This window comes from Magnolia sinica, chromosome 2, assembly GCF_029962835.1.
Source record: "Magnolia sinica isolate HGM2019 chromosome 2, MsV1, whole genome shotgun sequence".
NCBI classification, from domain to species: Eukaryota; Viridiplantae; Streptophyta; class Magnoliopsida; order Magnoliales; family Magnoliaceae; genus Magnolia; species Magnolia sinica.
Genome location: NC_080574.1, coordinates 17,724,412 through 17,746,871, shown reverse-complemented (window position 1 = coordinate 17,746,871; position 22,460 = coordinate 17,724,412). Strand labels below are relative to the sequence as shown.

At 40.8% G+C, this 22,460-nt stretch overlaps 1 protein-coding gene across 1 annotated transcript; it reads left to right on the top strand.

The window, feature by feature from the left end:
• The first annotated feature begins 576 nt into the window (after window positions 1–576).
• LOC131236483 (uncharacterized) lies at window positions 577–21,955 on the top strand. The gene is made up of 7 exons (XM_058233693.1): window positions 577–1,123; window positions 5,996–6,139; window positions 18,431–18,503; window positions 20,288–20,393; window positions 20,490–20,586; window positions 21,204–21,299; window positions 21,388–21,955. The coding sequence occupies exons 1-7, from the start codon at window positions 620–622 to the stop codon at window positions 21,529–21,531; spliced, it is 1,164 nt and encodes a 387-aa protein (XP_058089676.1). The 5' UTR covers window positions 577–619; the 3' UTR covers window positions 21,532–21,955.
• Window positions 21,956–22,460: the final 505 nt, after the last annotated feature.

The following is a 22,460-nucleotide window of genomic DNA, read 5'->3' as shown; positions in this document are numbered from 1 at the left end:
ACGTATATAATTTCCAAGTGCCTGCGTATTAAGCAAAATTCGCTGCCAGAGTATAAAAAACTCCCTAGAAATGAATAAAGAAAATCTCATGTCTCCATCAAACGGATCCTTCCCTTCCCGTCAAACCCCGACAGAAGAATTACACGGTACAAGACCAGAATATCTGCAGAGTATACACCGCGATTTCAGTTTTGATGGGGCCTACAGTTATTAGTTAAGGCTAGTGTTGTGTTGTTCTTTCCCAGTTGATTGAAAATTTCGGAAATATCTATTGGATAAGATGATCCCAGAGACCGATATTAGGACATTTTCAATTGAATGTGGCCCATCGGTTGTTGCTCAGATCTACCGTCTATATACGTGTCAAAAATAGAAATTTTAAGACTGTCCATTAAAATAAAAATAAAAATTATAATTCATCAACACGAGATAGAACATACTAACGGTTTGGATTATCTATACAGGTCCTCCAATCATCAGATTTAAAAATCCACGTATAATCTGCAAATGCTTGGGTCGTGTGCCATATGGTTCGTCACCGGCTCCAAAGGGTATAAATATCCAAATACCACACCGAACTCGAAATGAAAACCGAACGAACGACGGAGAGAAGGAGAGAATGCTTATGAAATCCAAAGCTTCGCTTCCTCGCCCTCTGATGGCGACTCTCTCTTCTCTCTGCCTCCTCTCTAAACCTCTTTCCTTCCTTCCCTCAAACCCTAACCCTAACCCTAGATTCCCCACGTATAAATCCTTTGCCAATACCTGCAGCAGCAGTTGCAGCAGAGACGCTTCTCTCTCTGAAATGAAATCCATCGGTGAGATCTTCCATGGCCTCGGTTCCATGCACTTCAAAATCCGAAACCTTACCTCTCAATCGGGAGGGAGAGAAGATTTGGAGGAGGAGGCACATGTTTCAGGCGGGCCAGAAGGAATCGCGTCAGTAGTGCAGGATTCGGTTCAATCGGATGTGATTTGGGAGCAGAGATCGAAGGATGTGGCAGCAGAAAGTGAGAAGAAGAAGAAGGTTACCAGCCCTGGGTTCAGTTTCTCGGCCGCGGGGATGCTGTTGCCGTATCATCTTGGTGTTGCACAGTTGCTGATTGAGAAGGGGTATATCAAGGTGAATTGTTCATTTTTCTTCTTTTCCATCAATCATTGTTTGAAATTCTGTCAGGAGTAGTTGCGTTTGCGTTTTTGCTTCTCTCTCTCTCTCTCTCTCTCTCTCTCTCTCTCTCTCTCTCTCTCTCTCTATACTTCCTTTCTTTGGAAAAATTTGCTGGATTTGTTTGCTGAATTTTGAGTTGGGAGGATTTCCATTCAAATCATGGATATTTTTTGTTTCGATTTTGAGGAATTCTAGTTTTATAATGCACTGGCAGTGTATCGTTGACCCTACTCTTGCACACATCCAACATGCACTTGGGTTGGCGCAACCAAGTAGGGCTTGCATCTGGCCTGGGCTGTCGGAGCTTAGGTCACTTTGGGCTGGGTTTAGGTTGAGCCACAAGGCCCATGGGTTGGGCCCAGGCTGAGTTTTCAAGCATGATACATAGTTGGGTGGGCATGGGCTTAAGTCTATTTCGAGGCCGGATAGGTTGGCCCACCTGATATATTTAATACTAATGGGCCAAGAATTTTCCTAATGCTATGGGTCCAGCCAGAGTCTGATTAATTCACTCACTAGCGGGGCTGGACTTGGACCAGGATCTATAGCTCATCGGTTGGCCCTAGTTATTGCAATGAGAAAGGGATGCGGGAAATGATGCAAATAAATAAATAAATAAAAATAACACATGGTCCCATTCAGTTATAATAGAGTTGGCTAGAAGTATGAAATGAATGCAGGAAACTGGATGCAAGAAACACAGGTATTTACGAAGGGGTATGGGTTTTGTGTTGAAGTTCGTCGGGCCTCGGTCTGTACACTCTTTGGCTGGCGTGGCCCAGTTACCCTAAGTGCTAGCGTTTTACCTGTTTATCCAAATTGGTGGACCACTTTGTGGGTGGGGTGTGTCTCAACTCTCAAAAATCACACTGATGAGATGATCCTAATCAATTCAATCGGCAGTTTTCAACCAATTGGTTGGAAAGAATATGCTCAGCAGTTCTAGATCAACAAATAACATGGAACAGTTGGGATAATCGGATCTATGTTATTTTTTGGTCCTTTCCCATCCACAAAGGTGCCTATGATTTAGATACTCCATAAGTACATACTTGTGTCTAACATGTGTATCTTCCACCACACTGCTAACCATGGTTTAGTTCCTCTTGGATTTGTAGAATTTGATTTCTACTTGAGAGGGATTGTAAGCTTGCACTGGAGGGTAATGCAGAAAATGTGTTGGGGTTGTGCCTTGGAAAACCAATGTTATTAAACTTTATTTATAGCATGGTTGTGCCTTGGAAAACCAATGTTATTAAACTTTATTTATAGCATGTTTGATGTGTGTTTGAGAGGAATACCATGTTGCTTTTGGACACCTGAGATTGGATGCAACGGTTTGGTAGCCAAGGGAGGGTTGTGGTCCATGGATCTCATTGCCCTGGTCATGAACATACAGGTTCCTGATCATACCTCTGACATGATTAGATGGTCATCTCGTGTGTGGGGATTAACATGGTATTAGGATGACCATTCTCCGCTCCTCGGGGCTGACTCAATGTTAGTTTGCTTTCTTCCCTGTCACATGTGAGTGTGTAAGTGTGTCATGGATGGTTCCTTTTATAGAGCCTTTGGTCACCTGCATTGGCAAGGATCGCTTGCAAGTATCAAAGATGGAAGACCCATCATGCCCAAACTTGAATAGGCCTGTGGTTGCACTAGCTCCGTCAAAATCCCCATGACCTGAGGATGTGTAGATGGAGAGGCCTTGATTGATCATGCTTTGACTCTCCTTACGATGCTATTCCATTGCCAGTGAAAGTGGGTGTAGCCAAGTGTCTTCATCATGGTCCTTCATGCATGCACGATCCAACGTAGGATCCACTTGGTTTACTTGGGACATGAATAGGTGGTTGATATTAAGGTCTGGACTGTCCATCAAGTGTTTAATAGGCCGACTGATGCGTCTAAGGTTTCCAATTGGTTAACCATGGTTTTTCAACTTAATAGGCCGACTGATACATCTAAGGTTTCCAATTGGTTAACCATGGTTTTTCAACTGTACTTATGTTTTTGACCGTTAATTTGTTTTAAATCATGCTTGATAGACATCCAATGATTACGATCTAATTTTATCCATATCCTGGGTGTCATGAGAATTACCCAGGGATGGTGATTATGGATAATAAAAGGATTTGGATGGTTAGGGTGCATAGATTAGGAAGGTAAATAAACATCCTTCACAATAGGGTACACATATATTTGTAGGGTTTTGGAGCACCATGCGGTGTGCATTCGTTGAAACCTGAACCTCTCCTTATATAAGATCTTATCATCGAGGGAGATAGGCATTCCGTGCCAGGAGAGAGTTTGGACGTCCACCCCTTGGACGTATGGATGTTTCCACAGAGAGTAGGAGAGATGGAGAGGTGTGGTGGAAGAGAGAGAGTGGACAATGCCCATACCCTCTCATGTCCACATGTGATAGATCCATGCATGTGAGGTCCACTTCACGGATAGTTCTGGTCAGATTTGGCATCTACCAAAATTTAGATGGAAGTTCTTGACTTTCCCTATCTAAGATAGATTTGGGAGAGATTCCCTACGTTTGGAGATCGACAATGGTAATGATAAACGGTCTTCTTCTACAAGTATTTTAAAATAGATTTTTATATTTTTTAATAAACATGGGCTGATCTAGGTGGGGATCCTGTCATGTTGGAATTGGATTTTTCGAAAACCCTTAAATTCTATTGTGTTTCGTAATAGAATCCATCAATATGTATATTGAAAGGGGACTCTAGTTTGAAACATCCACATTGGGAGCTCACAAGATGATGGCATCAAATGTTTAAATTAATCATTTGCCAATTTAGGAGTGCGCAAAATTTATACTTACTTGGTTGTGTGATGCAGGATGGATGGCCTAGTCTAGAATGATGTAATGAGATCATTAATGGATTAACTAGAACAATTTAGAGCACAAAATAATGCTAATCAATCACAAGCTTAATGAATTCAAGTATTTAACTATGCTCATATTCAAGACTAAATCACAACCCATCAGTTAGATCTTATAAAACATGATTAGATAGGACCTATGGGAGTAGGACTTCCATCTAGCAAAGGAATTGATCAAGGAAATCTCTTGTTTTGTTAAACGGTTTAAAAACTAGGGTTTTGGGATTTGGGAATTTTGAAAATTAGGATTTGGAATTAGGGTTATGGGGAATTAGAGTTTTGAGGGTTAGGTTTTTGGAGAATTAGGTTTGTGGTAATTAGGATTTTGAGACTTAGGGTTCTAGGAAACTAGGGTTGGAAATTGGGGTTTTAGGGATTAGGGTTAAATTGGAGAAGCAAAAGGGTGAGAGAGAGGGTAAAGGCTGACCGTATGGATAGGTGGGTTGGATGGGAGTTTGGGACGGGTTAGGTTGCGGGTGTATGGTTTGGAAGAAAGAAGAACATAGATGTAGGTGGAGATTGTTCTTTGTTGGAGAAAGAAGAAAAGAGAACTAGAAAGAAGAGAGAGAAGAGATTGAATACCCTTTGATGGAAGAGAATGAAAGAGAAGGATAACTTGGAATCACTGAATGGCATCACACCAAATTGCTCCAATCATAGGAGGTTTTACTTCATCACGAAGCAAAGAAAAAGAGGATTATATATATATATATATATATATATATATATTTCATATGCAATAATGGACTAGGGTAGGGACGTCCAACCCTTAAATAGTCTCCAGAAAGACTTTTTACAAAAAGACGCTATCAGATAAAAAGTTTCACATAAAGAAACCCAATAAAATAAAATTTGTCCTTGACTCTCTAAACTCAACAAAAATATATGCTAAACAAAAAATAACAAACATATAAACAACTAAATAAACTAAACTATTTCGTGGTCTACGATCAAGATGTCCAATGATGATGATCCAATGGTCGGAATGGTCCAAGTAGGTAGCTCACATGCATCTTCCCAGTGTGGGGCCTTCAAAGATACATAATCATGCATGTGGGATCTTCAACAGGGTAGGCACTCAAATTTGGCCCACAGGACCCCATGTATGAATCACCTAGCCATTAAGAAATGGGATCTCTCCTCCTCCTCTGGTATACTCAGACTGGTGCTCGGATGTTCTCATCATTGTGACTGGTTTTGAGTAGTTTTAGATACATTTTTCTGTTTCTTTATTTGACAATGTGACTGTTTGGAAGAAGGAACTAATCTTATGAGATAATCTGATCAAGGAAGATTTTGTTCTGATTAGACCATTAGTAAGTCACTGTACTAAAAGATAATTGTTCTGTGCACAACTACCAGAAATAGCAATTTTAGTGCATTTGTGGGGATTTAGTCATTTCTTTCTTTTTTGTGTTTGTGTGTGGGGGTTGATCTTTGAAATCCTATGATATGCGATGTTGAAATTTCAATGCCTACTTAAGTAGCATGTAACTTTATGTTTTGGACTTCAGATATGTTCATGTTATTAACAGCACCCTTATGTTTTGTATTCTCTGCTGTCATGTGCTGTTTAGAAGATTTCACTGGCTGTAAGATACATTCTGTTTTAACAAATGATTAGTTGATTTTGGGCTTTTGGAGCTAATCACATTTGGAAAGCAACTTAAGCTACTTAAATCAGCCATAGATTACTGCAGTTCTTACCAATGTTCTTGAGGTGTTTGTTTCAGACACAACTTAAACCGCCTATACTACTCTGATATCTCCAATTTCAGGACCAAAATTTGAAGGAAATATTGCCTGCCATTGTCTGTAATTCTTTTGTTACGTTTTACCTGTCATTGATACGGGAAAGTGCAAAGTTCTTGTATTGTACTCTCCTTTTCTTCTTTTTAATAAATTGGGATCTTTTGGTGTGCTCAGGAAACCACACCACTGGCCGGTTCCTCAGCTGGTGCCATAGTCTCTGTGGCGATTGCTTCTGGAAACAGCATGCAGGATGCCCTAAAATTTACCAAAAATTTGGCTGAAGATTGCCGGATTAATGGCACTGCATTCCGCCTTGGGGTTAAGTATAATCCAACACGTAATCAATACCTTTATTAAATCTAGGCCCCTGCTTGTATTGTCATATTGTTAATGGAGGCTTACTAGGATTTCTATGTTAATGATAGTGTACTTCTCATGATTCCTGACATCTTTCATGATAGTATATGCAGGCGTACTGAAAAGTCCTTGTTCCTGATCCAATTTATGAGTGGTATGTAGGACATCTCATGTTCTTCCGCCTACACACAGATGCATATGCATTTGCTGTCAAATACTTAACAAGTAATATTAACTGCACTGAACAGAGATTGCACGAACACGAAGAAGCCATTGGGCTATAATTATTAATCCAAGGGGAAAACATTCTTAAGGAGGTGCAATGGCAAATGATACGAGATGCTATTTGTGTACCATACTACCAGTTCATCTCTGCTAATTGCTTTTTATGAATATAGATAATGCACATTACCTAAAATGAGCTAGCATTTCTTTGATTTTGCCAAATATGAAAAATCTCCACAAGTGGTGTTGGATAAAGTTTATTAAAAGAATAACACTAGTAATTAGAAAGATAAAATTATGAGTTAATAATGTATGGCAATCGCATTTATGAGAAGAACTACAGTGATTGCCATTAAAAAACAAAAAACTGTTGAAAATTACTAAATGTTGTCAATAATCCCAAGATGCTTATTAAAATAAAAAAGAAGACGTAAATTAATGTGCCACAAAGAAATTAGGAGAGAGTAAATGACTTGCTTGCTCTTCACTCAAAGTTAGCATTGTCATCACCTTTATGTCTCAGATTGTTATGTGGTTTATATCAGCCATGTAATAGCCAATATATTGGGTCATTATCAGTGTTTGGTACCCCCAGTATGCCATGGAGATGGAGGTGCTATACTGGCCTGCAAGATACTGGATATTATGGTTGACAATGGCTGAGATCCCAGCCAAAGTATTGGTCAATGCCGATATGTTGTTTTAAATAATTGAGATATTAAAAACTTTTACATAATTTACTTCAAGTGATGATTATATTTAATATTAGAGGCTGAGTTCTCAATTAGTGACTGGTAGGGAACTCCCTATTGCGCATGAAGTTCATTTGTGTGGGGTTCATGGTTGGGATATCCAAGTCATTGACTTGATGGTCCTCATCATGGATAGACTGCTCACAGAAAATTTTCCCAAATTGGAAGCCTAGCCACCTAATATTTGGCCTTCTCTTCCATTGAGTTTGGATTGTTGTGAAATTCTTCGTAACCATCTTTTTTCTTGCTGCTGATGGAAAGGTTAGCGTTGTCTGATTGAAGAGATTCTTTGGCCATGGTCCATCCATGATGGGAGCTATGAGCTCAATGGTCTGGATCATCAATCTTGGGCTTCACATGTGCAACTTATGTTCACAAGAGGAAATTTTTTTCATGCAGGGAATGCTGATGCTTTCGAAGAGTATATCTGTGATTTGTATGATAAAATCAAGTGACAAATACAAGAAAACAATGCATAGTATCGCAATGCAGATAGTGACAAGCACAGAAAGTTTTTTAATGAAGGAGATTTTATCATGATATATTTGAGGTGAGATTGTTTTCCAACAGGCACCTAGAACACGCTCGAATCTAGGAAGATCGGTCCATGACAAATTCAAAGGGAAACTAGAGAAAACACATATGATGTACCCAAAGACTGGACATTTCACTTATATTTGATGTCTTTGAGCTTTTTTGAGTATAAAGGAGACATTGAACAGGCCCGAGAAGCACACAAGTCACCCAAGACATCAATAAGCAATTACCAAAGAAGATGGAAGCCATTGAATATTTCTGTGAGTGAGGATGAAAGGTATGAGAAGAGAATATTGGCAATATCTTGTCAAGTGGAACAATCCTGAATCTGAGTCCACTTGGATTTCTGAGGAGGATTTTAAGGAAGATTGATGAGAGCCACAACAATCATATTTCGCTATAGACTTGGGCAAAATTTCTTCCCCATCTGAGGATAATCCATTGCAGCAATTATGTAACTGGCTACTATTGCATGCTGAAGTAAACCTATGGTGTGGTTCTGCAATATCACTAGAGTATTTTTGCTTGGCTGGCAAGTTTCCTAGATTAGATGGGTATCCTAATTGGTTTGGTTTGTAAGCTGTTACACAAGTTATTGAAGCCTACTGTTCAAAAGAAGAAGAAGTAATTGACGCCTTTATTGGTTTGGTTTGTTACATAATAAGTTATTGAAGTCCTAGTTTTGGTTGATTTATGTTTTATTAGTAGTTCAGTGTGATTAGTACTAATTATGATGCTGTGTTAGAACCTCTTAGGATTAGTTTGATTTCAAGAATTGTTATGTACTAAGGCCAATAAAAGGCACACAGATGATAAAGTATTCTTAAATATGGAATCTCTTTCCTGGTGACTAGATTCTCACCCTCTCTTCTTTTCTAGTGAGTGGATTCTCCTTCCCTTAAAAAAATGGCTGAGATATTAGCTAATATTAGCCAATATCTGGATCATCTTACTAGTTCAAATAGAAATAAAAAAATCTGGATCATCTTGGAATCGCCCTTGGCTATTATAATCCGAAATATCTGTATTCCAACTCTTGGATGGTTGTTGCCATTAGGCATGCTGTTTGCAGGGTTGGCTTTGGGTGAATAAGTCATTATGTGATGGGGACATCTCGCGCACATGCACGCCCCCCTATGCACGTACACAAGGAGGAGGGCCCCACCTTCGATCTGGATCGATGACGACGTCCATGGAGGGTCTCCTAGTTAGAGGACTGTGTTTTGGTTCCTTGGGGTGGACCCGATCATCATGTGGATCCTACCATTGGATCTCATGATTGTGGCCCACTACCATAGATGATCTACGACTTTGAATTTTGCTTATTATCATTATTAGGAACATCACGAATGGTTTAGATTGCTTTGATTAGTTATTATTTTTGGTTACTTCGTCTCTACGTAATAGTGTGCGCACATGGTGTGACTTTTGGGGTATAGGATTTTTTTTATAAATAGGCAACCCCTTGTAGGTTTTTTTTTCATTGAAAATTATTAATAAAATTCTGCGTTTTCTTGCTTCTCTAATTCTTTGAGTTGTGGAAATCCAATTGGGTCCGAAACCCTTTCTTCTTCGAAGGGCTAATTACTATGGTGCGAAGCCACACCCATTCCAAATCGCCCCTACCTCCTACCCTCTATATTCATCATCTCGCACAACCATCCCCTTTCCAAATCCACCCCTTTTTGCAACTAATTTTTCCCCTACAATAGATTTGCAGAATCAGGCCCTACAAGAGAGTTGAAACTTTGGCAGAGCATCGTGCACAAATGGGACATCCGATCAGCATGAAATTTAGTGTGAAGGTGGACCTCCCCTGGCTAACCAGCCCTTAGCTGGCCAATTTCAGATCCGTGGGCCCCACACATGTGCGGGCAGGATCCCACGCACGTGTGTTTGGACCTTGCTGCTGTCCACACGTGTGGATCATTCCGGGTTTGTCTCTCTCCTCTATTTCATTCTTCTCTCACCTTATTTCCATAACCCTAAGCCTAGATAATCCTAAATCCCAAGTTCTATTCCACTTTTGCAAACCCTAGGTTTTCCCGATTTAAAACATGTGAATCCCTTGGTTTGGGAAAGAATCATTTGCATGTGTGGATGAATTTACTCTCCTTTGAGCATTATTTGGTCTATAATTTTCAATTGATACAGCCCTAACATGTGTAGGCTTGGACCCTTGTAGATTCCCCTTGTTGAATGCTTGACTTTATGTGAGATGTGGAATTTTTATGTGATTGTTTCTAAATTAGTATGATCTAAAGCCTGAAATCTTGCATATCATATTTAATTCTCATTTCCTACATCAAATTTGGTATCAAAGCTTAGGGTTTTCATAGGGGAATGCATTACATGTTTAGGGTTTAGTTTTTTCCCATTTATTTTGCATCAAATTTCATCATATAGGGCTGTTTAGGACCCATCATTCACAACATGGACTGCTGAATTTTCTGTTGTCAAAAAATCCCCAATTTTCATGGCTGAATTTTCTGTTAACAAACTCTTTAGGCAGCCATGTTGTTGGAATTTTAGTAGTGCTGTGTAGTTTCCCTCATATCGGGTCAGATAGGATCATTTAATATCATTTAGACGCATATAGTTGCATTAGAGGATCTTTGAGTGACTGGTTGTATGCCCACACGTACTAGTTGTGGTTTTGGTTTGCACCCTACACTAAACATGGAACAATTGCAATAGTTCGTGAACAACCTAATCCGATAGTTTGAGTCTTTGGGTAGACGCTTGGAATAACGTATTGACCAATGCTTGGATCAACTTAATGTGCGCGTCACCCAACTAGAAACCCCACCATTAGGGAAGATGCCTAATCTCAGGTAGGTGGTCAGGAGGATAGACCAAGGAATGGAGGTGGTGAAGGAATTGGTCATGGATGTGTACCCGTGCACCCACACCACGAGAGACATCATGATCATTATGACCCAGATGTGCAACTCCTCAAGGGAGTTAGAGTAGATGCCCTTACGTTTGATGGTCACTTGGACCCTAAAGCTTTTCTAGATTGGTTGGTGGATATGGACTACTATTTTGAGTGGTAGGACATGTCCGATGCTTGTCGGGTCCGATTCGCCAAGATAAAGCTTGTGGGCTAAGCAAAGAGGTTTTGGGCTACTATTGAGCGAAAGAAAGAAAGGTTGAGGGAGCTCCCAATAGTTCATTGGGAAGAAATGAAAGAAACTCTTAAGGAGAAGTACCTCCCTTTCTCTTATTACTTGAGGTTGGTTGAGGAATGACAGTCTTTTCAATAAGGTTCCATGAGTGTGGCGGAATACATTGAAAAGTTTAAAGAGTACTTGACTAGGTGTGAAGTTGATGAGGATCTCGTACTCACTCTTGCTCGATTTAAAACGGGTTTCCGTTCTGACATTAGGGGAGAGTTGCTCGCCAAAGACATAGGTACCCTTGAACAGTTGTATCAAGTAGTGTTGGAGGTTGAACAATACCTCAAAGCATCTGTGGGAAGGCGGTTGAGTTTCTGATTTTGGCGCTAAGGCCAACCCTTCTGGGGCTAAGCCTAACATTGGATACCAAAACAAGCCTTCCAGTAGTTCTCAGTCTAGACCTAAGGATGATAAGGGTAAGTGAATTGTCGGGTCTAATTCGTGCAAAAGTGATGCAACCAGGTGTTTTAGATGTCAGGGGTTTGGTCATTTTGCCCACTAGTGTAGCACGAAAGAGGGCACCAAGGTGCTCCCTATTAATGGGCAAGTAGAAGTAGTGCCCCCAGAAAGTGACGGTGATGAGGAAGAGTATGAGCCAGCAGAGACCTCTAGTGATGAGGAAGAGGGAGCGCAAGAGTTTGCGACCCTGGCGGTTGTGCATTACGCCTTTACCCAAACAAAGAATACCATCGATTGGCGCCGCAATACGATCTTCTATACCTATGCAAAGTGCGGTGATAAGAGTTGCAAGATGATCGTGGATAGTGGTAGTTGTGCCAATGTGGCATCAATTGGCATTGTGAGCCGTTTGGGCTTGAAGCTTGAAGTCCATCCTCAACCTTATAGAGTGTCTTGGGTTGATGAGACTTCCATTATAGTCTCACACCGTTGTCTTGTTCCTATTCAGTTTAGATTATATAAAGACATACTTTGGTGTGATGTTGTTCCCATGGATGTTGACCATATTATTTTGGGTAGGCCCTGTATCTATGACAGAGATGTCACCATATTTGGTTGTTCTAATGTGTGTACATTCTAGTTTGAGGGCAAAAAAGTCAAGCTAAATCCACTTCTACTCAAGAACACGACTAGAAAGGAGTTTACCACAGAGTGGTGTGAGCAGCTCGAAGGAATTGAATGAGTCGAAGTCCAAGTCCAAGCCTCTCCATATCCTAAATGCCAAAGACTTTGAGCGAGAGACTGAGTCGGACTCGGTGGTTTACGCCCTCTTGGCTAGGGAGAGTACACCAGAGGTTAGTGTAGAGTTACCCACTGAAGCCATTTCGGTAGTGGATGAGTTCCGTGATGTCTTTTCTGAGGATCTACCGAATGAGCTTCCCCCTATGAGGGATATACAGCATGCCATTGATTTAGTCCTTGAGGCGACTCTACCAAACTCCCTCATTACAGAATGAACCCAAAGGAGTATTCAGAGTTGAAAAGACAGATTGATGAACTCCTATAAAAGGGTTTCATTTAAGAGAACATAAGGTCGTGTGCCATACCCGCCCTTCTTACATCTAAGAAGGATGTCACATGAAGGATGTATGTTGATAGTAGGGCCATCAATAAAATCACAGTCAAGTATCGGTTTCCCATACCACGTCTTGATGACATGTTGGATATGATAGCCAACGTTACTATCTTCTCAAAAATTGACCTCAAAAGTAGTTATCACCAAATCCGTGTACGCCCTGGTGATGAGTGGAAGACAACCTTTAAGACGAAGGATGGGCTATACGAGTGGCTAATCATGCCTTTTGGGTTGACTAATGCCCCAAGTACTTTCATGCGTATGATGACCCAAGTGTTGAGCCCCTTTATGGGGAAGTTCCTGGTCGTCTACTTTGACGATATCTTGATTTATAACATGACCAATGAACAACACCTCAACCATTTGAGGCAAGTTTGTAGGATCCTTAGAGCTGAGAAATTGTACGCCAACCTAAAGAAGTGTGCGTTTATGTCTAGTAGTTTGTCTTCTTAGGTTTCATTGTATCAATTGAGGGTGTGTCGGCGGATCCCGAGAAGGTTAAAGCTATTGTCAATTGGCCTGAACCCCGCAATATTCATAAGGTGCGCAGCTTTCACGGCTTAGGTGTGTCGGCGGATCCCGAGAAGGTTAAAGCCATTGTCAATTGGTCTGAACCCCGCAATATTCATGAGGTGCGCAACTTTCACGGCTTGGCCACCTTCTATATGCGGTTCATTTGAGGTTTCAGTTCCATTATGGCTCCCATTACGGATTGCATAAAAAAAGGAGAGTTTCAATGGACGAAGGCAGCCTCGAAAGCCTTCAAGGAGATAAAGGTCAAGATGACCGAAGATCCAGTCCCGCGACTTTCGGATTTTTCGAAAGCTTTTGAAGTCGTATGCGATGCGTCAAGAGTCGATATAAGAGGAGTACTTAGTCATGAAGGGCACTCTGTTGCCTTTTTAGTGAGAAACTGAATGAGGTGAAGCAAAAATACTCCACCTATGATAGAATTCTATGCAGTAGTGCAATCACTGCGCCACTGGCGTCATTATCTATTGCTGTAAGAATTCGTCTTCTTCTTAGATTAGGAGGCCTTGAGATATCTGAACTCTCAAAAGAAATTAAACCCTAGGAACGTGTTGAGGGTCAAATATTGACCCCAGTTATTACTTGAATTTACAAACATGATACTGTTTAACGGCCTATTTTAATCGTGTTTATGTTACAAGGTGAATTTAGGAGCCTGGATTGAAAAAGGGTACTAAAAGCATGAATTTAACGCTCAAAAGTCACTAAGGCAAGGGACGGACCCCAAGGGACTAAGATCGAAGAATTTACATGCCAGAGATCTGATAAAATTAAGTCATTCACGTTAAAGAGGCTTGAAAATCGTCCAGAATGCAAGATCACAGGGTTCCCACCATCCGTTCGGCTCGAAACTTTATATCTGGCTTGAGGACCATAAATTAACCGAACACGTCAGCGCAAGAAAATTTCCAAAATACGCACGCTGGACGCTGTTTCCTCCGTGGGCCGTTCTGTGATCGCAACAACGGTCGGATGCAAGATCCAGATCGTTCAAAAGCTTGGTAAGGGGGTCTTTACCCCAACTATGGAGTCCAAATTGATTTCTTGGACGTCTATTGGTGGAGAACTCGGTCCAAACGCAACATGTGTTTGCGTTTTTGTGACTGCCAGCTGCGTAAAACGATCCACTGACTCCAGCCACGAACCACCCCTGGCTTCTATAAAAGGGAGAGAGAGAGAGCTTATAGATCATCTTTTGGGGACGTGAGCAAGGAGGAGAAAAAGAAGAGAGAGAGAGACAGATTGTGGCCGGCCTTCATCGACCTTTCTTCCTCTTTGGTTTGCTTTGTTTATGTTTTTCCTTTAAGAGCCTTTAGTTTCATCATGTCCATGATGAGCTAAACCTCTTAGCTAGGGCTAAGAGGTGAAGCTTGTAGCATGATGGGGTAGTTTCTATGATTTGGATTCATGTTTAAGTTGAATTACTTTAATTTTAGTTTGATTATAAGGAATGCTTTTAGTTTTTAATGGTTTATTGTGACTTAAATTACAATGGATCCGCGATAGCTTTGAGCATGTTCTTTTTATTATTGAGGTTATGAACTTAGGAACCCTTGTTGTTCACCATCGTCCCCTGGGCATGGTTGGGTGATGGAATCCTTCCTAACGTTCATAACTCTCTCAGATTGGTTGTGAATTAGTTAAATTTTGTTGTTTGCTTTGTCTCATGGGCATGGTTTTGTGATGAAATTTATTTTAAATCTTATACCTCTTATCTTTTGAAAACTAGATTAAAGGAAGTTCAGATTAGATTTTAATGAATTATCTTCCAACTGGATGAAGATGGGACTTTGATTCTAGTTGCGTTCATGAATCAAGCATAAATCTCCCTGATCTCTACAAGTGGATCCTTGGCACCTTCGTTTCCCACCTTTGAATTTTATAAATTTTAGTTAATTACATTCACAATTATTCCCTTAATTCTCCCTGATTTAGATTACATCTTCTTCTAGTTATAGTTCAAGTTACTTTCAGATTACGTACAAGGTTCAGTCCCTATGGATTCGACCTCGGTCTCATCGAGATTATTACTACATCGCAACCCTATACTTGGGGTGTAACAAGTTTTTGGCGCCGTTGCCAAGTGGGTTCAATTCCTTCAAGAGTACGCTTTTGTGCTTAAGCACAAGGCCGGTGTAGAGAATAAATCTGCCGATGCGTTAAGTTGTCGAGTCGCGTTACTCAATTCCATGAGTGTCGAAGTCATGGGCCTCGAGCGTGTCAAAGAGGATTATTCTGAGTGCCCAGATTTTGGAGTTGTGTACGCATCATTGTTAGAGAGTCCATTAAGAGTTAGTAGTGAGTACTTGATTTTAGACGGATACTTGTTTAGGAGCGATCGCTTATGCATACTGCGCACCTCCCTCCGTGATTTTCTTGTCTAGGAGTTACATTCAGGAGGGGTCGTGGGTCATTTTGGTCGAGATAAGAGCATTGCCCTAGTGTAGGATAGGTTTTATTGGCCAAGCTTCAAGTGAGACGTGGCCAAAATTACAGGGCAATGTTGTACTTGTCAACTGGCAAAGTAGAAAAAGAAAAATACGGGACTATACACACCTTTGCCAGTTCCATTTATCCCCTGCAGGATATCAGTATGGACTTCATGCATGGATTCCCCAAGACTATTCGGAAACACAATTCCATTTTTGTTGTCATGGACCGTTTTTCTAAAATGGCCCACTTCATTCCTTGTTCTAAGACCTCTGACGCATCTCATGTCGCCAAGCTGTTCTTTAGTGAGGTCGTCAAACTTCACGGGTTACCAAAAACCATAGTGTCTAACCATGACTTGCGATTCATGAGTTATTTTTGGAAGACACAATGGCACATGATGAATACTAGGCTTCAATTTTCTTCTGCCTACCACCCTCAGACTGATGGTTAGACTGAGGTGGTCAATAGGAGCCTAGGGATTTTGCTCAGATGTTTAGTGGGGGAGCACACTAGGGCATGGGACACCGCACTACCTATAGTCGAGTTTGCATTTAATAGTTCTGTCAATAATTCCACAGTTTTAAGTCCTTTTGGAGTCGTTACCGGTTATAAATCTAGGAAGCCTATTGATCTTGTTCCTATGTCACTGTCCCATAGGCCATCAGAGTCTGCAGAGTCTTTTGCGCATCACATTTTTTCATTGTATCAAGAAATTAGGCGAAAGGTCACTACTAGTAATGAACATTACAAGCTTTCTGTAAATCAACATAAATGTTTTAAGGAATTCAATGTAGGGGATTCTGTGATGGTCCGTATCAGGCTAGAGCGGTACCTTAAGAGTGCCGTTCGTAAATTACACACGCATAGCGCTGGACCATTTAAAATTATAAAACGAAACGGTCTCAATGCGTATGTGGTAGATCTTCTACCTTCCATGAGAATTAGTTCCACATTCAATGTGGAGGATCTAGTTGCATTTCAGGGGACCTCTGATACATTGTCCAGCCTCTCACCTAACCATCCTGATTCCTCAGACATTTCCTTGATCCATGGCCTCTTCTCGACCCTTCTTCCTAGCCTCTACCTCCCATACCTACCCTTCCCATATCCAGAGAGGAGATAGAGGATATCCTAGACCATAAGATAGTATCAATGTTGGATGACGGGTTTCAAAAGTACCTGGTTAAGTTGAAGTTACGCCCAGCTTCAGATAGTACGAGGCTCACTGAGGAGGAGCTTCAACGAGTTGATCCTGATATCTTGGAGGGGTTCAGGAGTTTTGTTTCACCAGTGGCGAAATTTTCGCAGCTGGGGAGAGTTGATGGGGACATCTCGACCACACCAATACCCCCTCTAAGCACGTACGCAAGGTAGAGGAGGGCCCCACCTTCGATCTGGATCGATGACGACGTCGATGGAGGGCGTCCTAGTTAGAGGACTGTTTTGGCTCCTTGGAGTGGACCGATCATTATGTGGATCCCATCATTGGATCTCATGATCGTGGCCCACTACCATTGATGATTTAGGACTTTGAATTTTGCTTATTATCATTATTAGGAACATCATGAATGGTTTAGATTGCTTTGATTAGTTGTTAGTTTTGGTTACTTCGTCTTTAAGTAATAATGTGCGCACATGACGCGACTTTGGGGTATAGGGTTTTCTTATAAATAGGCAACCCCTTGTAGGTTTGTTTTCATTGAAGACTATTAATAAAATTCTGCATTTTTCTGCTTCTCTAATTCTCTGAGTTGTATAAATCCAATTGGGTGCGAAACCTTCCCTTCTTCGAAGGGATAACTATTGTGGTGCGAAGCCACACCCATCCTAAATCGCCCCCACCTCCTACCATTTATATTCATCATCTCCCACAATTATCCCCTCTCCAAATCCACCCCTTTTTTTGCAACCAATTCTTCCCCTACTACAGGTTTGTAGAATCAGGCCTTGTAGGAGGGCTGAAACTTCGGTAGAGCACCGTGTACAAACGGGACATCCGATTAGCGTGAAATTTGGCGTGAAGGTGGACCTCCCTTGGCCGACCAGCCCCTAGCTGGCGGATTTCAGATCCGTGGGCCCCACACACGTGCGGGTAGGATCCCACGCACGTGCGTCTGGACCCTGTCGTTGTCCACACGTGTGGATCATTTTGGGTTTGTCTCTCTCCTCTATTTCATTCTTCTCTCACCTTATTCCCATAACCCTAACCCTAAATAATCCTAAATCCCAAGTTCTATTCCACTTTTGCAAACCCTAGGTTTTCCTGATTTGAAACATGTGAATCCCTTGGATTGAGAAATAATCCTTTGCATGTGTGGATGAATTTACTCTCCTTTGAGCATTGTTTGGTCTATAATTTTCAATCGATCCAGCCCTAACATGTGTAGGCTTGGACCCTTGTAGATTCCCCTTGTTAAATGCTTGACTTTATGTGGGATGTGGAATTTTTATGTGATCGTTTTTAAATTAGTATGATCTAAAGCCTGAAATCTTGCATATTATATTTAATTCTCATGTCCTGCATCATTATGTTATGTGTTATTATTGTGTCAATATTGAATACTTGCACACTCCATATGTATCCTCAGCCTTTGATGCTTCTACTCATGCTCTCCTTACTTCGTTTTGGTTCCCTATAACAGCTCCTGGTATGACCTGTTTTTGTATTGACCATTGTAACGGTGTATTTGCATATAATCAATTGACTTGACTACAACCAGAGCATTTTCTAACATTGAACACAGATTGGAAAATTGAAGAACCATTATGATAAACTGACGTGCTTGATGTCGTCCATGATTGGGAATTCACATCTATGGAGGGGCATTTCTCCTAATAAAATAGGTTGGAAAATTACAGCACCTACGGTGCTGCAAGTTCCCTTGCTCATAACATGGAACTAATTGTTTGCCTATTGAGGCATTATGCAAGTCCTCTCAGTATTCATTTGGTTCCTATTAACACTAAACAGGGACAAGCTATCTGAATTTTATAAATTGCATTTGAAGATTGGTGATAAAAAACAGAGCTGTTTTATTCATTCCCTGTTCTTCGCATGCAGGCGGTTCTTAGAGACTTTCTGGACAAGTTCCTGCCAGGTGATATCCATACAAGGTCCAACGGGAGGGTTCGTGGTGAGCCCACCTCTCTTTCTTGGTCACTGTTATTAAGGTTAGGCTTACTTTCATTTCTGGGTGGTGTACTGATGGGAAGGTTTTCTTAGTTGTAACATATCTTGAAATTTATTTGCTAGTATATCCAGCCTTCCCCGCACTGCTATTGTGTTGCATTCTTTAACTGTTCAATCTCATAATTCTGACTATCACTTCTAGTGCAATCTCTGTAAACAATCGTCTCATTTTAACTTTTCTTGCTGATAATTCATACCTCTTCAGATCTACCATTATGCATTCAAGAACACATTCATAGCCTGAAATTGATCGGAAAAAGATCAGTACATTCACTGTTAATGTAAAACAGAGAATGGCAGGCACAACAGTTTAGGAGAAGCATGCCTGCACCATTTTGCAACATGGAGGGGATCTAGAGATGTTCATTGCCTTCAGATTTATAGATTTACTTTTCTGTTGTTTGCATAATATCTTATGGAAGTCATAATGTCTTAATGTCATCTATTCTGTGAATGTCTTCATTGATAAGGCTCAACTTGGCTTGGAATGATATGGTAATGGGTGCAGCATGGTGCATCGTTTTCCAGATCTGCCAAGTTATAAAAAAAACTATAAAAGATGAAAAAAGAAATAAAATTGTCAAAAATAGAAAAAGAATGGGAAATAAACTACAATATTGAAGCACGCGCGCACGTGTGTGTGTGTGTGTGTGTGTGTGTGAGAGAGAGAGAGAGAGAGAGAGAGAGAGAGAGAGAGAGAGTTCAAAGAGAAGACTGATGACAGTCCTTAGCCATTGTAGTGGCCAAAAAATTAGCCTATCTTCTCATTTTAGCGATGGTATTTCCTATTCAAGCTTCCCTCCCTGTTGACAATGGAGCAGGCATGCTTCTCCAATTCTTTTGTCCATATGATGCAGGCCCACAGCCCACCTAGGCCCACTGTAAGGCTTGTCAATGACGTTGGCCTACAACCCACTGAAGGGTCCAAGATGTGCTGCTTTTTGGACCGTTTATTTATAGATTTGGGAGCCTAAATCAAGGATTGTAATTTATTTATTTTTAGTGATATGAGGGGCTAATTTAAAGATGTGATTGCATAAGTGATTCGTGACTGAAGATATGAAAGGGATGTGTTTGATATGATGGAAGATATAGGACTGATCTAGAGATATAATTACTTTCTATGTTTGCTTTTTATTATTAGGCTTTTACCATATTAAGGAAGATTAGATTGGTTTGAAATAAATTGTGATTGATTTCTTAGTTGAGGGATTTTAAGAAAAGAAGGCTGATATCAATAAAGTTCTCCCCCTCTCTACTCCATTGTTCTTGTGGGTATACTAATTATTATTATTATTATTATTATTATTATTATTATTTTTTGCAGCTGGGGTATCGAGATCTCAAGCCCTAAGGGTGGGTGCCACTTAAAAATGAGTTCAGCTCATTTTAGTTAATCATAATTGTGTATTAGAGATTGTCTTGGTTATTAAGATCACTTTTAGTCCTTACCAAAAGGAAATATGACCTCTAATACATAATTATAATTAAGTAAAAGGAGATGCACTCATTTTTAAGTGGCACCCAAACAGGCCCTTTATATTTTTGTTTATCAGTGTCTACATTTTGTTGAAGAAGAACAGATATTCTGAGTGATTTCCATGGAAGTCAACCTTCTAATAGCATCTTCTTCTTCTTCTTCTTTTTTTTCCCTTCTTTTTTCCTTTTTCTTTTCTTTCTTTTCTTTCTTTCTTTCTTCTTCTTCTTCTTCTTCTTTTATTGCTGCAGTTGCGATCACTCAAATACTTTGGAGGCCAAGTCGCTTACTTGTTGATCAGTTCGACTCCAAGGAGGACCTCATCAATGCAGTATTTACTTCTTCCTTTATTCCAGGGTACAGCATTATGCTTATTCTTGCCTCTATGCTCAACAATACTGTCCCAATCTTGACAGTCAAATGTGACACAACAACTCAAGCTCGATGACACAGGTATCTTGCACCAAGACCTGCAACTGTTTTCCGCAATCGACTTTGCATTGATGGGGGTTTGACGTTGCTCATGCCACCAACATCCGCTTCACAAACGGTATTCACATGAGTGTGTGTGTGTGTGTGTGTGTGTGTGTTTCTAAGGTTGTCTATGTTTTAATTTCTTCTTGTTTTAGGGTGTTCAAACTTTTAGGGAAAGCCAAGGTATCCGGTAATGGCCACCATTGTTACCGTAACGATATGAGCCGTAACGGCTGTTATGGAGCTTAAGAAAAAAGGCCCCATTTATGGCCATTATGACCCCGTAACGCATAACGGTTACCTCTGTTATGTAGTGGTCACCGTTTCAGTATACCTTGGAGAAAGTTGCAATGCAATGTTATAACAATGGGAATGTAATGCAATAACCCTGTATGTAGATGATCTATTATGAATTTCAATTACTAAGAAGTTGGGTCGGATCTGATGTGAAGCTTCCTTCTTGGATGAGTTGTAGAAGGCAGTATGTAAGACAAGAGGACCTTAGCCATGCCAATTTATGTTTCGTCATGCCTGTCCAATAAACACCTGACATGGCAGGCTTTCAAGCCCATTTATTACTATATTCTATTGGGGATTCTGATCTGGAGAGAGAAAATCCGATATAGTTGGTGTCTGAACGAGGATTGCTGACAAATGTGAAGGTTGAGACCACCCATTTGTCCTGCACTGCAGGTCCGTGTCTGTGCTTTCCCAGCCAGTCGGTTGAAATTGGAAGGCATTGGGATTAGTCCAGATTGCAACCAGAATAACAGAGCCACTCCACATCAGGTGCGTGTAAAAGCCCACACAACAGACTGTATTCCACAACCTTAATTTAGATTATTCACTGACTTTAGTTGCCATTTGACAATTCCAGCTTTTGAAGTGGGCATTGGAACCAGCAGAAGATGACATTCTAGATAAATTTTTCGAGCTTGGGTATCTGGATGCAGAGGTATGGGCTAAGCAGAATCCAGTGGAGACAACCCTCCATGATGATGAGAATGCCAGCAGTCCTTGAATTGAAGTTGTCGCCTTATTCTAAGCAGGCCCATGAGGAGTTATGGAGTGCAACGATTTTTTCTTTGTTTCTTTATTCTTTTTTATCTTGCTAATAATTACAGTTCAGGCACATTAAGAATATGAAGCCAGCTCATTGAACTCTCCTGGTATTGTACCTGTGAATCTACATCCATAGCAGCTCTGGAAGGCCAAGCGCTAATTGGGATTGGATTTACCGGTCTTGCTACAAAGAAGGCTACTATTCTGCCTGGATCAGTTTATTTAGTTGGATTTATTCAGGTGTACATATGTATTGGATTGTATAGTATGTGATTTTAAGGAGGATTGGGGTTTTGTTGGGGTATGGGGACCCATAGTACTGTACAATGGCCAGTTCCCACTCCTGGATTGCATCTTTAGATTGATCCGAACCCTTCATGTTCTTATTACGGCCTTATAAAAGCTATGTTCTTATGATCATGCTTCATTGATGATCCTGATCTTTGAATCTTGGACTTGACTATGAGCAATTAAATATTCATCTTCATGCAAAGTCACCCGTTCAACAAATGTTTCTTACTGTGGCCCAGGCAGCATAGAATCCAGAACATGAATAGTTTCAGATCATCACTTGAGATGCAGTCAGGGGGTGAAACCAGCCGCTGTCATACTGTGGTATGGGAGTGTTGAGGGTCAAATATTACATATCAGACCCAGTTATTGCCTGGATTTATGAACATGGTACCATTGAATAGCCCATTTTAATCATGTTTGTGTTGCAAGGTGGAATTGCGAGCTGAGACTGGATCGGGATGCTAAAAGCACGGATTTAACGTTCAGAATGCACCAAGGCAAAGGACGAACTCCAGGGGACTAAGATCGACGGAACTACACGCCGGGGATCCGCGAAAATCGAGAAACTGAAGCTCAAGTGGCCCGAAATTGGTC

Coding starts and splice junctions, on each gene's coding strand:
- LOC131236483 (XM_058233693.1), top strand. CDS start 620: ATGCTTATGAAATCCAAAGCTTCGCTTCCTCGCCCTCTGATGGCGACT. Junction 6,140..18,430: donor GCACTGCATTCCGCCTTGGG/GTTAAGTATAAT, acceptor CTTCGCATGCAG/GCGGTTCTTAGAGACTTTCT. Junction 21,300..21,387: donor ACAGAGCCACTCCACATCAG/GTGCGTGTAAAA, acceptor TGACAATTCCAG/CTTTTGAAGTGGGCATTGGA.